The 15,843-nt window shown below is 40.7% G+C and overlaps 1 protein-coding gene across 1 annotated transcript in view; it reads left to right on the top strand.

The window, feature by feature from the left end:
- The window catches only part of LOC146862835 (gamma-aminobutyric acid receptor subunit beta-1-like), a 296,614-nt gene extending 286,437 nt beyond the window's left edge, over nt 1-10,177 (top strand). The window contains exon 4 of the mRNA XM_085642159.1: nt 9,983-10,177. Within this exon, the coding sequence (XP_085498285.1) occupies nt 9,983-10,102 (120 nt within the window). The 3' untranslated portion in view covers nt 10,103-10,177. The remainder of the gene's footprint in view (nt 1-9,982) is intronic.
- Nucleotides 10,178-15,843: the final 5,666 nt, after the last annotated feature.

Genomic DNA, 15,843 nt, shown 5'->3' with positions numbered 1-15,843 from the left:
CACGTATCAACATCCAATGCAGGATGCAGTGACTGATGTTCTGCAGCTAGATCACCTAAGCCTTTGTGTTTTTCAAGTTTAGAGAGGATATGCTGTGGTCTAGATTTCCCTTCTCTCTCCTTGATTGGGTGTACTATTTTTATTTTATTTTATTTTATTTCATTTTCTTCTAAGTTTGTACTCTTTTTTATTTCCATCTAATTTTTTATTTTATTTTTTACATTTTACACAGTAAAAAACTATTGTCATTGAACTGTAACCCAATTTACTAATATCAATTGTATTGTATCCAAGGTGTCTTGAAATTTAGGTGTTGTGTAAAAAATACTATGGTGAGTGGAGTCTGGTTCAGTCAGAACTGCAGAACATAGGTTGTGATCAAATGAGGGTGGGGTATTGTGATAAGATCGTACTCAGCAGAAAATTGTACAATTCCATTTCTTTCCATCGCTTATTGTATTATAATGCAGATGGGTACATTTTTCTAACATTATCATAAACAGGTAAAAAAATGTATTTTCGTCGATAAACTGTGAATTCTTTCATATAGGTGTAAAACAGAGTGTACTAATTTTGTATCTGAAAAAGGTGTGAGGATAATACCTGAAGACAAAAAGTAATTAAATGAATAGTGAAATGTGCAATTTCACAGGAACATCTTTCCACCATGATTTATTTACCTGGATCGACTGCAGTACAGTTGCGATGGATTTTACCTGTTGGAATGTCCAAAATGTTCGTTGTCGCAGTGTCAACGTTTGTGGTATTAGCTTCTGAGGCCACACAGGACCCATCTTCTGATGAGACTTTAAGAAGGGACCATTGTGGTCTGGAAAGCTAATGTACCATGCCATCTACAGTATCAACCTCTCTTGTATCAAATGCTAGAGTACTCCAACTACTTTACAATGGGTTGTATATTAAAATCTAACAATGTTTTGGCTATGACCACTTGCAAACATCAAGGCTCCAAATGTTGGAACAAACTGAAGCCACCCTTCCAGGATAAACATAACTCTCTTCCGATCAGGAAAATCCTGAAACCTGAGCTGTTCAGTTTGGAAATATGTACAAATGGCAGTGGTGGTTTAGTTGGTAGGCACTGCACGACAAAACTCGAGGAGATGCTGGCGTGAGGTATTTTTAAATACGAAAGGGGCATATCATAGCCCAAGACCTTGCAACGACTTAAATGAAAAAATTATCAGTTTACATAGTACGCACAACACGCGAAGCGGTCGTCTATTTCAACAGAGGATCACAGCTTATCTAGAACTTTAAAATGAAAAGACGATTCTCACACCAAAGACGTGGACATTTCTACATAAAATCTGTGCTTGTCCATGCAACACAATGACTGAAGCCTTGAAAAAGTTTCAAAGAAACGAAACACGTGTCGGCTGCCGGTTCAACACTTAAAAAGGAGGATTGTCACATCAAGCTGTCTATTCCTAACCACATTGCTACTGTGTTTTAAATTTGAAATTTGTGATTTAAAAATTCTGTGATACATTAATAATAAATTGTCACAGTCAGAGCAGAATCAATGTCCTACTGGTACTTTGAATTGACTTATGCTAAATAACTATATGAATTGATACTATGATTGTACTAGAGTGCCGAGCTTGACATATCTTTTTTCCTGTTCAGTTTAGAGTTTAGCTATGCACAAGCTATGGGCGAGGATGTACTGACAAATGTTAGGTCATAGATCAGTTTGCACCCAGATGCATTTCAACACCCTTATCAGTGGGGTTGAGTCAATCCTCAGAGAGTGAATAAGAAACTGTGGGCAATTCCACCATTTTCGCCTTCACCTGCTCCTGATTAAAAAAGTGTGTAATGCAGGCAAAATTCTATGCACAATCATAATCTGTGCACTGAGAAACTCATTTGCCACCCAACACTGTCAGGGGGTGATAATTATAATTACTTTAATATTGCCTTATAGCCCCCATAGCGGGCTATACCGGCTATTAAAGGCCCGATACAGCGTTAAATGGCTCGGCCTTTAACAGGGGAGCAGGACTTTAATAGCCCGTAAAGCCCAGCTACGAAGGGCTATAAGGCTATTAGAACATTCTGCCACTAGAGGGCAGAATGTTCAAACAAATAAAAGAAAGGTTTCAGGGAGCGTGAGGGTATTGAAATCCCGTCAGGCTCCCTGAAGCCTTTGTTCACAGTCACAGCTGTGAACAAAGAAACATTGGAATGTTGGAGCTCCGGGCTTATACCAGCCATTATAAGCCCGGAGCTACTCCATTGTTTTCAATGGCGCTCCCAACATTCCAATGTTCTAATATAGCCTTATAGCCCGCCGTAGCGGGCTTTACCGGCTATTAAAGGCTCGCTCCCACGTTAAAGGCCCTGAGCCGAAGGCGAGGGAACTTTAGCAAGGGACAGGACTTTAATAGCCAGTATAGCCCTGCTACGAAGGGTGATAAGGCTATTAGAACATTCTGCCACTAGAGGGCAGAATGTTCTAACAAATAAAACAAAGGCTTCTCGAAGCTCGAGGGGATTTAAATCCCCTCGAGCTCCGAGAGGCCGATGTAAAACATTGGAATGTTGCTCTGTGGGCCTTTACCGGCCCGTAGAAGCAGGGACTACTCCATTGTCTTCAATGGAGCTCCCAACATTCCAATTTTCTAATGATAATTACATTACGTTAATTACAATGGCTGGCCCTGACAATACACTTTAAAACAACTTTCCCAGCAAGGGAACTTGTGTATGGCACCTACTGGCCAGGGGTAATATGAAGGCAGGCATGACATACAGGCTTCCTGCTGGGTAAGTTGCTTTCAAGTGCAGTCGATGATCCATGCAAAGTTTTTACCTTAATGCAGTCAGTATTAAGGCAAATACATTGTCCAGCACATCATACTATGTCTGAAACCAACCTTGCTTTCTGCAATCTTTTTCTGTGCAAGGAACAGTAGATCAGCCACAATTCTCAACAGAGGGGAAAACCAAATGAGCATCATTCCCAGCCTTTGCTTACTGTGCAGTAATTTCGCCCAAGTCTACTTCTCAGTTCTCTGTTCTCTGTTCTTGAGCATGAACTTTGTGTTTCAACTAAGCGCTATAAAGAGGTGAAAAGCCAAACATGGTGCTTTATTTACCATGTAAGTTAACAAATAAACACAAAGTTGAGTAATGAGGTATTGCTAGCATATGACTGAAACACAGGAGATGGCAGGCAATGTTTATCAGTCTTGCATAAGCCTTTCTGAACAGAAGATATAATATAGGACATTCATTATTTAACTTTTATGATTGTATGATTTTAATGAAACTATTGTTTTGTAGTTGTTTAATGGACTGCCATCTAAATAAACATATATTGTGAACTGAACTGAATATATAATACATGTAAACCCATTCACCTACCACATTCCATTATTACTGTTCTCATTTATTTTCTCAAACTTAAAATCATCTTTTTTCTTTCCTTTTTTGACACAAATTTTGATTGTCGGAAAGGCCACATTAAACAGAAACAACATTCCTTAATACTCGGTCAGAATGAGTGCAAAATTCCCTGAGGTATATAGTAAATATTTCCTTGGTGACCCATACAACTTCTGAAGCCTATTTAAACAGTCTTCTGACGTTTACATGTGTGGTGTGGTTGATACAGTGTTGTTGATCTTAGGAATCAAAGCCATAATTGATAAAGGTGCGCAGATAACATGTCATGTGAAAGAAATTATCCATAAATGAACAAAAAATCTGTTTTTAACACATTACTGTTATTTCCTGTAGACATTGTAGTCGTTAAAAACATGCTCCACAATTCAGTCATTGTAAATCTTTGCCAAAACCTAGTTGCAAAAAGTTTATTGGACAATCATGTGGTTATATTTTTTAATGGGAGATATGTTTCTTAACTATTTTCATTAAACATACAGATTAAACATTGTATGCACTGTTTTGAGACTACATGTATTAGATTAATACATTTGGAATATTGACTAAGTTTTATACACAAGTCTTACAATCATGTCTACCCAACAACACCAAATTTATGTTTTTTATTTTCAAAAGAGAGTTGTCCTTGAACTCCTGATAGCTGGAATCATCGCCTATTTTCATTAAAAAAAACATATACTAGCCCTATGATCATCATTAACTGCCAGCAATTTTTCAATCTTCCCAACACAAGAAAATCTTGATCTTATTACTGACTAATGAGAAGAAATTAATGAGTTCTGTCAAGCATGTAGGTAGGTTTTCTTAAGCGAGCAGCATTAATGTGCCTTGGTCCAACAGGAGACTACGTTATTCCATGGCAGTTTGATTAAACGGCTGTCAAAGTACATTGAAATTCGTAATATTCCGCTTAAATACAAGTTTGTCTCTAATATTGCAGACAAAGGATTGGGTCGACTGAAACATTTAGGCACTAGGTGCTGCTGACATAGATCAAAGAACAGCACACCACCACCAGCCTCCAATGCAGATGCATGCTGCTAGCTTTCAAACACACCTCCACTTGGACAAGTAATTGGAGTACCAGGCAAACATGATACTTACTGTTCTTGGACCATGTTTACTTCTGGATAAGTATCTTTGGCAGCACCCTTTTGGCAAAGACTAAAAATAATTAAGTAAGCTAAATTAATTAAATAAATGAAATTAAAAATACACCCATTTCCAAATCTCGATGCTGTGACTTATACAGTCCTGCTACAGAGTTCCGTTTACGTAGCACTGATAATGGAGTATTGAGACTATTTTAAAGTATTATATACATTCCTCACAGGGAAAGCTAGCAAAACTAAAGAAAGACTGTTATGAGGGTCAGCCAAGCAGCTGGATAACATTCTATCTTAAAACATGTGATCTCAAAAACCCTCTATGAAAGACCTTCACTGTGTTCAACAGGAGAACAGAATTAGATTCATAGTACTCTCAGCCATACGTAATGCCTCTTGGAACATAGGCACGTGATTCCTGCAAAACCTAGACTCAATATATATGCTGAAGAGGGCAAAGCTCAAATCTATTGAATTTCCTAGATTTAAATCCAACTTGAGCTTTACCACATGCATTTCATTTCATAAGACTTCCAATATAACAAACATTTGACTGATTAATCAACAAAGTAAAGCAACTCTGTGTTAGTTGGGGAGGACTAGTGTTAACCACAAGGAACAGCATCACTATCTTGAGAGGTCCAGTCAAAGATGTCCATAATTTAAACTTGAGAGGTTTTAGTCATTTAAACCTTAAGCCTACACAGCAGGTAGACTTGACTTATAGAAAATGTGTAAAGCATTTAGAAGTACCAAAATAGTTAGAAATTACACCAAAATAATATATAATGGTTACTGGAAATGTGCATTTTTAATGATTTAAGTGAAAATAACACAGAAAATCTCAGAGCACCAAAGGTAGACAATGGTTGCAGTAGACTGGGGCCTATGAGTGATGCAAGGCCAACCACCAATTAGATAAGACCATTAGGACTTGACAGTATGGAAGTTCAAAACAATTTTAAAGTACCGATCTGAAAAGGGACTATGCTGTTTTTCTGGCCAAACCTGAAATTCAGTCCAATTCTTAGGAACTGACAGACTGACACTTTTGCAATCAGTCCCCAAGAAGCTCTGGAGCAAACGTTTTGAAAAAGTTCCCAAACGTCCAAGGCCCCTGGACCTCAGGAAAGTAGCATTTAGAAACAATCAAGGTATCAGGCTCAGGGCAAAAGAAAAGTCCAGTTCAGGTCCAGATGCCACTAGTCCACTGGAATTCTTCAGAGTAGTACCCTCTTCAGCTTATTTTGTTCCTGGAACCACACAGTTCATCAGCCTTCTAATCCTTGGAGATATTTCAGCTCTTGGGTTTAATGTGAAAGGTCACAAATGCCAAGTACAGCAGGTTCAGTTCACCTGGTACCCTTTTGTAAGTCAGCAGTGTTGTGAGTAAGGCTGGGGGAGAGTCCAGCTTTGTATGCTTTACCGTCCTGTGAGTTTGGAACAACGTAAGACACTCCTACATCCTCTCTGACCAATGTAATAAAGGTTTCCATGCCCCGACCTACTTTCTTTTGTAGTAACTACTGTTTGCTTTAGTGCAAACAGGCCCAAAATGCCATGTTTCAAGGTGTTATCAAGGTGATCAAAGTTTTCAGCAAGTTTAAACTTGGGCTGTGAGGCAATCCTAGAGTCCTTCCACATCAAACACTACAATTTAGTTTGAGTCAGACACTGCACACATCAAACTTGGAGAGTGAAGTCTGGTACAGCAAAAGCAGGGTCCTTCATTTGCCAGACAAGTGATTCACAATAATTGCCATCCTATCCTGTTTGCTTCCTTTGAAGGGCATAAACCTTTTACATGTGATTCAGACATACTTATGCATAATTTGACACTGGGTGGAAGCAGGAGAGACACAAACCCAACCCTGCATATTAAGAAGTGAGAAGAGACTGGGAGTAGTTGGAGAGCTAATGCAAATTATCCTCTTAAAAGATCAGGTATGTAAAGGGTAACTTTCTAACTTCACCATTGAAGTGGATTTTTATTAACTATTAAAACAGTGGTTTATTGATGTTGTAGATGGTTCCTTCCCCAAGTTACCAATATTAGTATTTTAATTTGTCCTCCGGTTTTCTACATGGGACAGCAAGGCCTGCCTTAGCGAAAATAGTGTTTGGTACCTTGTCACTGTAGTTATGAGGCAACATTTATTTTCAACAAATACCACTTTTAAATATCATGCACTACCTGGTGGACTACAAGGCGTACATGGGGGTGACTTACTAATATTAAAAGGGAGAGTTTACCTGTCAAGGGTCAATTTTACCAGCTTGCACTGGGGGATTAAACTGCAGCAGTCACACTACAATAGTAGGCCTGCTGTGATATTTTCCTTGTCACATTGGTGGATGGCACAATACATTCTGCACCCCACAAGTGATGTTTAACTTTCTATGCCATGGGTGAAGTTTCTACACCAGTTGCTATGACCTTATAGGAGACTTTAATACAGTAGTCAGGGATTAGCCAATTCTATATGTTTTAGGGGTCAGCACATGTACACTGGGCAGTGGACTGCAGGGCCTGTTGGCCCATTTCATAAAGGTAAACTTGGACCTGTAGTCAAACTTTAGACCTGAAGTCCATGTTTAAACCTAAAGTCTAACTTTAGAACGGAAGTCTAAATTTTGATTTATAGTCTATCATTAGACCAGAAGTCTAAGTTTAGACTTCGGGTCTAAAGTTAGACTTTAAGCCAAAAGTTAAACTTCAGATTTAAACTTAGACTTTAGGTCTATAGCTAGAGGATAAATATCACTTTTAGCATTCATTGCAGACCTCTGACTAAAAAATATTCTCTTATTTATTAGAAATTGGGTTATAGGTTGACTGTGGTCAAGCCCTAGTCAAGCAGCAACCACAATCCTAGTCAAGGACAGAAGCAGACAACCCTAAAATTACCTGTGCTCACCCTCCGGTAGCTTGGCAGTCAGGCTTAACTTAAAGGCACTGTGTAAAGTATTTGTGCAACACTTCAAACAGTAAAACAGTGGAAACCCCACGCAAAAAAATTCCACACCAGTTAGATAGAAAATTAGAACATAATTTAAGAAATAAAACAAGACCAAAACGACAAACATTCAATGAGAGAACCGAAATTAAGAATTTTTAAAGAGTAAACTGAAAAATACCCCTTACAAAGCAGCCTGGCGGGAGGTGTTCTTGCTTATTCCACATGTAAATTGTGGTAAATACTTCCTCTTAGCAGAATGCAGCACACATAGAAAAGCCCACATAGGAAATGGAACATGAGGAGAAATAAAGATATTTCTCCTCGTTGTGCCTTCCCTGGGGAGGCATAGGTTTTTGGCGCTGCCTCAGAGTTACGATTTCTAGTAAATTTGGGACAGTGTCAAAAAGTCAAGGATGTTTTGGGGAACGCCCCCAGCAACACCCGTTGCATGCCCCTTTAATACAGAAAACTGCGTTAAAGGGAACGATACGATACGAGGCAGCATTAAACCCAAAAAAGTGGCTTAGTGCTGCCTCGTAAATGGGAAGGAAGGCTCCTGCATTATAGAAAGTCACAAAAAGTGACATTCCGGCAGTGCAAGGCACCTAATAAATGAGGCATCTAGTGTTCTGGTTATTGGGCAACCATACAACCTTCACCTTTGATAGCACTTGGTTGTTTATGCGCTTGCCTGGGCATGTGGAAAAGCCTGGCAAATGCAAACATTGAGTACTGGGGATAAAATCTGTGGCAATATGTTCATCAAATTGCAGCCTCCATCTGAAGCGATCTTTTAAGAAATTTCTTGCATGAAAAAATTGCTCCGGCATGTAAGGCATTCATTAAAACAAAGATGTGATAAAGACTAGGGGTGTGTGGAGCTCATGGAGTTCTACTCCGCGGAATGCCACTTAGTTACATAACTTAGTGAGATTCCGCTGAGTTCTGGCCACCTGTAGTCTTCACAGCTGCACATCTGATACCTTGCTACCGATCATTTGTCCGATGTCATGTTCGCATTGTAAGTTACATTTGTCTCTGTGAAGGAACCTGAATCACTTGCTTATGAACCAGCAGCCTCTGTCCCCCTGGCCGATCCCCTTACATTTTGTCAGTTCGCATTTGTGACAGATGCAAGTCACCAAAGCGAGGCTGCTTTTGTTCTGATTTTTTCTCTCTGCAACTCACTTCACTTTAAATTACTTGCAGCCCTCTACAATGGACCCAGACGTGGGTCCTATGCTCTCCATGCCACTGGAGTCAAACTATCCTGGCTGATGTGGGCTGAAAGCCCGAAACGGGTCCTACGATGCTTGTTTCCAGTCCAGGGAGGACTTGGCCTGGCAGTTCGGGCTGGACTGTTTCCAATGGGCGCAGGGTCAAGACTGATTTGCATATGGCTGGGTCCAAACTGGAATGGCATTGCGAGCAAAAAAAATATGGATTTAGGCCCAGTTCTCTGTACGGGGGTGAATGTTTTGACATTGTTCTGCATTCTGTCCATCAATTGTTCTTTTTGCATCTGCACGGTGAAATGGCACTGAAAGTGCTGAGGCTGACGCCATGGGGTTGGTAGTAGGAAAAGGACTAGCATGTGTCAGCTCAGCTCACTTCCAGGCACAGCGTTCAATGTATAATTACAAAGTTTGCACTCAATGAAAAGCACAGAAAGGGATAACAGAATTTAAGACATTGGTCCAATCTGCAGAGAATGTCATGTCCACATGTTTCCCTCTTCTTATATATGGTAGAAATGAATAAACTATTTGTAACAACAAAAAATACATATAGCTAAGTACTCATCAGAGACTGGGGATCCCAGGCAATAAGACCTGCAGTACCAGCATGTCACTGTGCACCTTTGCTAAGGGACCTGAGTAGGAAGTGAAATATTGATTTATTTATGGTGACAATAAGCTTTCACCACCTGGTGCTCACCTGCTGTTTTCAGCAAGGTTTGATGTCCCATGGAGGGGCTGTTCCTTGTGTTCAGAGTGAACCTGGCAGCTAACAGGCAACTTGCTTTATGGCCATTGGGTGTTATGGCTATTTGTTATGTCTTTGGTTAGGTGTTTGATCTTATAGGGCAAACAACGAACAAGGGCTTTGCCTTGCCCAAAAGTCACAGGGCGTAAATATTTTAAAGGAAGAATAATTTGAAAGGGCCAAACAATATGGCCTAGCTTACAATACTTAAGTAGTGCCTTGTATCCCACAGCAGCAGGGGTGAAGAGTACTTTTCATCAAACTCAAAACTGGTGGTCTGTTGGTTACTTTAAAGCCCCCCTGCATAAGGTAGAAGATACCAGCCCTGGTGCAGGAGAAGTGAGTGTAGTTTTAACAAGAGAGGGATGTTTGTGGGCCTTGCAGTACCGAGCCACCCAACGACAGATGGGAATTCATAACAATATATTAATTTCTTTCTTCCTCTTATACAGTTATCACTTCCGCTGTAAACACCAGTCCCTGTGTCCTTTACAGGAGCTGCTCAGTCGCTGGCTTCAGTTTTGGGTCTGTGCTGCAAACAAGAAAGTGTTGGATCTTGGAGCCACAGAGGAACAACAGATGATTTCTCTTTCCGGGTACTATGAAGTCATATGACCCACGCAAAAAATGAAACTGACAAAAACACACGTGGTTCTCTTGGTCGTTCTAGTTGGAGATCTGAAACATGTGACTGAGACCACATCTAAGACATGGTATCAGTCAGATTGCTACGTACTTTTGTTATTCTGGAGCTGCATCAAATCAAGCTGCATATGTAATGGATATGGCTGTCATTCTTATTGTGAGTTTGTTTCCATTAAAATATCAATAAAAAATATCAATAAAAATAGTTATACAAAAAATGCACACTTCTGCGCCAATGCTGGTGGGCCTACATCTTTTTTTTCCTTCTAATCTATTCAACAGGTTTGCAAAAATATATGAAAAATAAACCATTGCCTGCTTACCGAGGCCAGGTTTTTTGACTTTGTCAATGAAGTCAGATTCAATCTAGCCAGCGAAGGTGATGGAGCTTGATGACCATGATCGGTGTCATGAATTTCTTTCAGGTGTGACCAGCCTCCAGGAGGTGGGTGCTATGGATTATACATTGTCTCTCAAATGGGCTTATGTTCAACTGAGCTTCTTGCTCTACCATGCAGCAGCTTCAGTGCACAAACCGCTGCCGTGAACCACCAGATCTGTTGAAAGTCACAAATACATTTTTCTGCTTGCACTCTTGTCCTCTCAGCTGCTAGGTGTGTGGAATGCTCTGGTTGACTTCTGCCTGGACTGTCTCCCCTCTGACTTTCACACAAACGACCTGTGCGCTGAGCTTCCATGGGAGCTACAAATGGGGTGAGTAAGACCAGCGGGCATGAAGGACTATCACCGTATCTATATCTTTAACATGCCCTTCTCTGCAGAGTGTGGGTGACTTACACAATGCCCCAACCACTACTGATATAGGACGCTTGCTATAGGGGTGGGTGCCGGTTAACTCCACCACACACTGGTTGGTGGAGTCTTTTGCCAAACTCCGTTCTCTAAGCGGAGTGCAAGGTGGCAAAAGTCTGTGAACTCCACCGGCGGAGCGGGGCTTGCCCCCCACCCCTATTGAAGGCTTCATAGTGCCACACATGGTTGGTACCAGAATTAAAAAATTGATCAATGGGCACAGCCCCAAGGATTACCTCACTGTGAAAGAATGTGTGAATGGATGCAACTTACTCCATTTACTTTGCCAATTTTGTCATTGCCTTTTCCTACCAAAACATTGAACATTCCTTCTTGACTGAAACACGGACCTTCTCTGAAGCACATTACATTTTCCATGAATTCCATCTGGGACTGATCAGCGAAGCGGTGGGTGTGTCTGCACAGGAAAAGTGAATGGCAGCTTTGCTAGGTAATAATTCTGCTAGATTTGCCTGCCGTATTCAACACTGTTAACCACCCTTTTATCCTCAAGTGTCTCTTGAATGTGCTGGAAAAAGTGTGCTGAATTAAATCCAATATCTTTTTCAGAGGCCACTTTCAAACAGTGATAAAATCTCATCTATAAAAGAGGATAATAAGGGTCAATAGCTAATATTTTCCTGGTACTACCTATGATTAGGATTAGATGGTGGATTTCAAATAACACATTCAAGTTAACTACCTTCAACTTCTGCAGGCTCTAATTCTTTCCCATCTATAATATCATATTTTAATTTATATAGATCTTGCATCTTGATCTGTTGCTAAGTTGAGACAGAAAATGTGGCTACACATCTGCTTGTGGCGTTAGGAAGTTTCATCTTGTGTGACCAGTCTTTTCTCACTGGCTGTCTGTCCATAAAGTAAAAGATGTTAAGGTGATATTCATTTCTCATGTCTTGTATTACTTTGGTCTCACTTTCTATATCTCCTGTTATCTATTGATCATGAACAGAAAGCAACTTATTGTGCTCAAGTCTCCTTGTGGTCTTCAGATTCCTTTGTAGTATTAACTTCTTTATCATCAAGTAATTTCTTGGCTAGTGGGCAACTTTTGACTTTTTAAGGCTGATCCTTGTGGATAACAGTTGGATGCAAGAACCCCTTAAATAAGTGGTGCTGATAATATTGCATTATTAAAATAAAAAGAGTATTTAGTAGTAGCTTCACAATAACAGACATTACTTTTTCAAAGTCATTTTATTGAGAAAGGATGCGGCCAAGGACACAAAAAGTAACCTGTGAACACATTTGCACCTAAGAGCATTGCAACTGACAGAAATAATGAGGCAATGTGAATACTATGGCTAAATAGCTATTCTTCAGATGTAATTTAAAGGTTTCGAGGGGAGGGATACAGAACGGTGAGCAGCAAGCTGTTGCTCAGAAATATAATAAAAGCACATACAGAAATTTTAGATGTAAATTAACTCTTCTAGTCGACTTGCAGTCAGAGTTTTACAGAAAGTGCATTATTCTTAATGGAATGCTAGTTCCAATTATCCATAATGTGAAGCAGCATAATGGTGTGTGTTGGACATGTCAGCCTTAGGGTGCTCTTCTCCCAAGCGTTTTGCCTGTCTGCCTCCAATTTGCTGAACTTATTTTTGTTGGCATTCAGACTTTGTACATTTTTCTACTGCTATTCAGTGCTAAATTGCTTGTACTCACTTGCCTAAAACATTGTTAAATTGGCTTATACCCAATTGGCTTATTTCATGTACCTGTAAATCCCTGTAAAGTGGTATACCATATACCCAGTGCCTATAAATTATATGCTAGTAGTGGGCATACAGCACTTTTTGTGTCTCCCACTTGAGTAGCATTTTAAAACATGCCCCAGCCCTGCAATTGCAGCCTGAATGCAGTGTTAAACTGCTATGTTACCTTGGCATCTAAACCCCCATTCAAAGCCTTAAACTCCCCTTTTATTACATGTTATCCCTAAGGAAGGCCCTAGGTCACCCATAGGGTAAGGTGCTGTGTAATTAAAAGGATGGACATATACTGTTAAGGATTGCATGTCCTGTTAGTGGAAAACTCCTAAATTAGTTTTTCACTAGTGTGAGGCCCACCCCTCCCATAGGATAACATTGCGGATTCCTTATTACATGTAATAAGCTGCAATTTCCAAGTGGGAGTAGGTAGTTTTATCATGTTTGGTGTCAACAAAATTGTAATGATAATCTCTCTGTAATGGTAATGTTTAACTTTTTTTTATATTTTTTAAACTGCCACATTTAGAAAGTTGCAAAAAGAACAATTGAAGGACAGAATGCTGAACAATGTCAAACTCTCACCCTCAGTCAGAGATCTGGGCCTAAATCCAGTGGGAACAGGGACAAGACTGATTTGTAAATGGCTGGGTCCAAACTGGAAGAGCATGGTGAGAAAAACTAAATATGTATTTACTGCTGATGGTCTAAGCTCATTTTGTCAGCCAGGAATGAGGCATCACAAATAGGAGCTACAGAGGGTAAGTGCCAAGCCGCCCTCCACTCAAAGTCAATATATCAAGCAAGGCAAGGCAACAAAGAGGGGTATAAACTTTTATCGTAGGACCAAAAACTGTTTAGAGAGAAAACAATTTTTCTTCTACTACTGGTATTCTTATCCAGAAATTATTTAGGTCCAGCCGCCCTCAATTTATCAAACTTCAAACAACAAACAAACAGCCCTTCACTACCCATCACCTTCACAAAGACAAATCAAAAGTATTTGAGCAAAATCTGTCCTCAAACAACAATCCTATGTACAGGATACTACAGATGTTTTGAACCTCTTGAGTACTTTGGAGTTTGATGCCACACAGCAATTTATTCTGACCATCGACATAGAATCCTTATATACCAACATCCCCCAGGAAGCCACGCTGGTGGCAGCAGCGAGGGCCCTGGGGGAGCAGGATTGGTTTTATGACACGCCCCAAACATTCGTGCTACAATGCATCGAACTCGCCCTGACTCGCAATTACTTTTGCTACAAGGACGAGTTATTCCTGCAGGTGTCTGGTACATCTATGGGCGCTACCTTTGCGCCGAGCCTGGCCTGCATTTATGTGGGCCAGTTTGAGGAGCTTTTTTTGTACCAGTCATCTAATCCTTTCCAGAGACACATTTGTCTCTGGAAAAGATATATTGATGATGTCCTGTGCATTTGGGAGGGCACTGAGACGGTCCTCCTACAATTTTTTGAGTGGCTTAACAATCTTGACCCCTGTCTTAGATTCACCTGGACAGTTAGTAATGACCATGCAGTGTACTTAGACCTTGATATTAAAGTACAGGGTAATCAACTGGTCACCACGGTTCATCAAAAAGGGTCTGATAGGAACTCCTTACTCCATTATCAATCATATCATCCAAGAGCGTTGCGAGATAACTTACCGGTTGGTCAGTTTTTTAGGTATCGTCGTAATTGCTCCACTGCAGAGAGTTTCTCTCATCAAGCAGATGAACTCACGGGGAGGTTAATTCAAAGATCATACCCTAAGAAGATCGTGAGCAGGGCACGTAAGAGGGCCCTAAATACACCACGTGAGGCTCTCCTAGAGAGGAGCCAAAAAAAGTCAGATGAATGCCTAACAGTGGTGATGACGTACGATCCCCTGGCAACTAAAATACGACAGCTAATCAGGAGGCACTGGCCATTGTTGTCTACCGCTGATTTTAAGATGCCCCAACCCAGATTTGCATTCAAACGGGCCACCAACTTGAAAGATAAGTTGGTTCACTCGCGTCTACAAGTGACACAAGGGCTTTCTTCGATCCCGGTAGGACACCATCCATGTGGCAGTTGCTCGGTCTGTCATTTGACTGACAAAACCAAATCCGTAACATTGAATAGCGGTAAAATTTGGTATTTGAACAAATTCTCGAATTGCAACACCACAAATGTTATCTATAGACTCACGTGTCTATGTGGACTTCAATACGTCGGTCTCACGACAAGGAAAATAAAAATCCGAGTCCAGGAACACCTAAGTACGATTAAAGCTGGTAAATTGTCCACACGCCTGGTGCAACACTTCTGCGAAACTGGACATGACTTAAAATCCTTGAAATGGGTGGTCCTAGAGAAGGTGGTGGCTAGTAGTGATTGTATTGATCGGGTTTTAGCCACTAAGGAGGCACGCTGGATTTTTTCAGAAAAAGTGGACCAGAAGGGGTTAAATGAACGTATTGAGTGGAATAAAATCAGGCATTAAAACATTATCCCTTGAAAGGTCTGTCAACAAAGCACGTTCCAGCACAGGAAAGTCAGGGCATCTTACTCCCTTGTCGTTGAACTTGCATGGCAGGTATATACACTGTGAGGTAGCCATGTGAATGGTTCGTCCCATTTCTTTATCAGGCTCTATTATACCCGTGTGGAAACACATACTGGCATTATTTTGACAGGTCCCGGTAGAATAGGCGTTATTCACGAGCACACACACAATACAGGCATTTAAAAAGGCGTTAGTCTGTACTGTCAGTTTGTCTTTTCTTTTTCCCCCCCTTCTTTATTTTCATTGAAATTTAGACATATAATTAGACATATAATTTAAGAGATCTGTGGGTGATAGTGTGCAGCTCTTAATGTAGCTGGTGGTTATATACACACGAAAACATGAAATCACACACTCTAAGATGGCCGCCGTGGTTTCAATATACCGCGGTGTGAGCCGTGTGACTCCCTTCAATTGAAAAAAAGAGGGGCGTGTCATCGGCTCGGCTCAATATGAGCTCCCGTTTCACACGCGGACAATGAAGCAGGGACGAGACACGGCTCTGTCAGCCTACGGTTGCGGTGAGAGGGGCGGATTAGGGCAGACGCCTGGGCTCTTGGTGGGGGCACTGTTATTGACTCTGAGAAGGGACATTCGACGTTACATT

This window comes from Triturus cristatus, chromosome 2_2 (genome assembly GCF_964204655.1).
Source record: "Triturus cristatus chromosome 2_2, aTriCri1.1, whole genome shotgun sequence".
Taxonomy (NCBI): Eukaryota; Metazoa; Chordata; class Amphibia; order Caudata; family Salamandridae; genus Triturus; species Triturus cristatus.
This window is presented reverse-complemented; position numbering and strand designations above follow the sequence as displayed.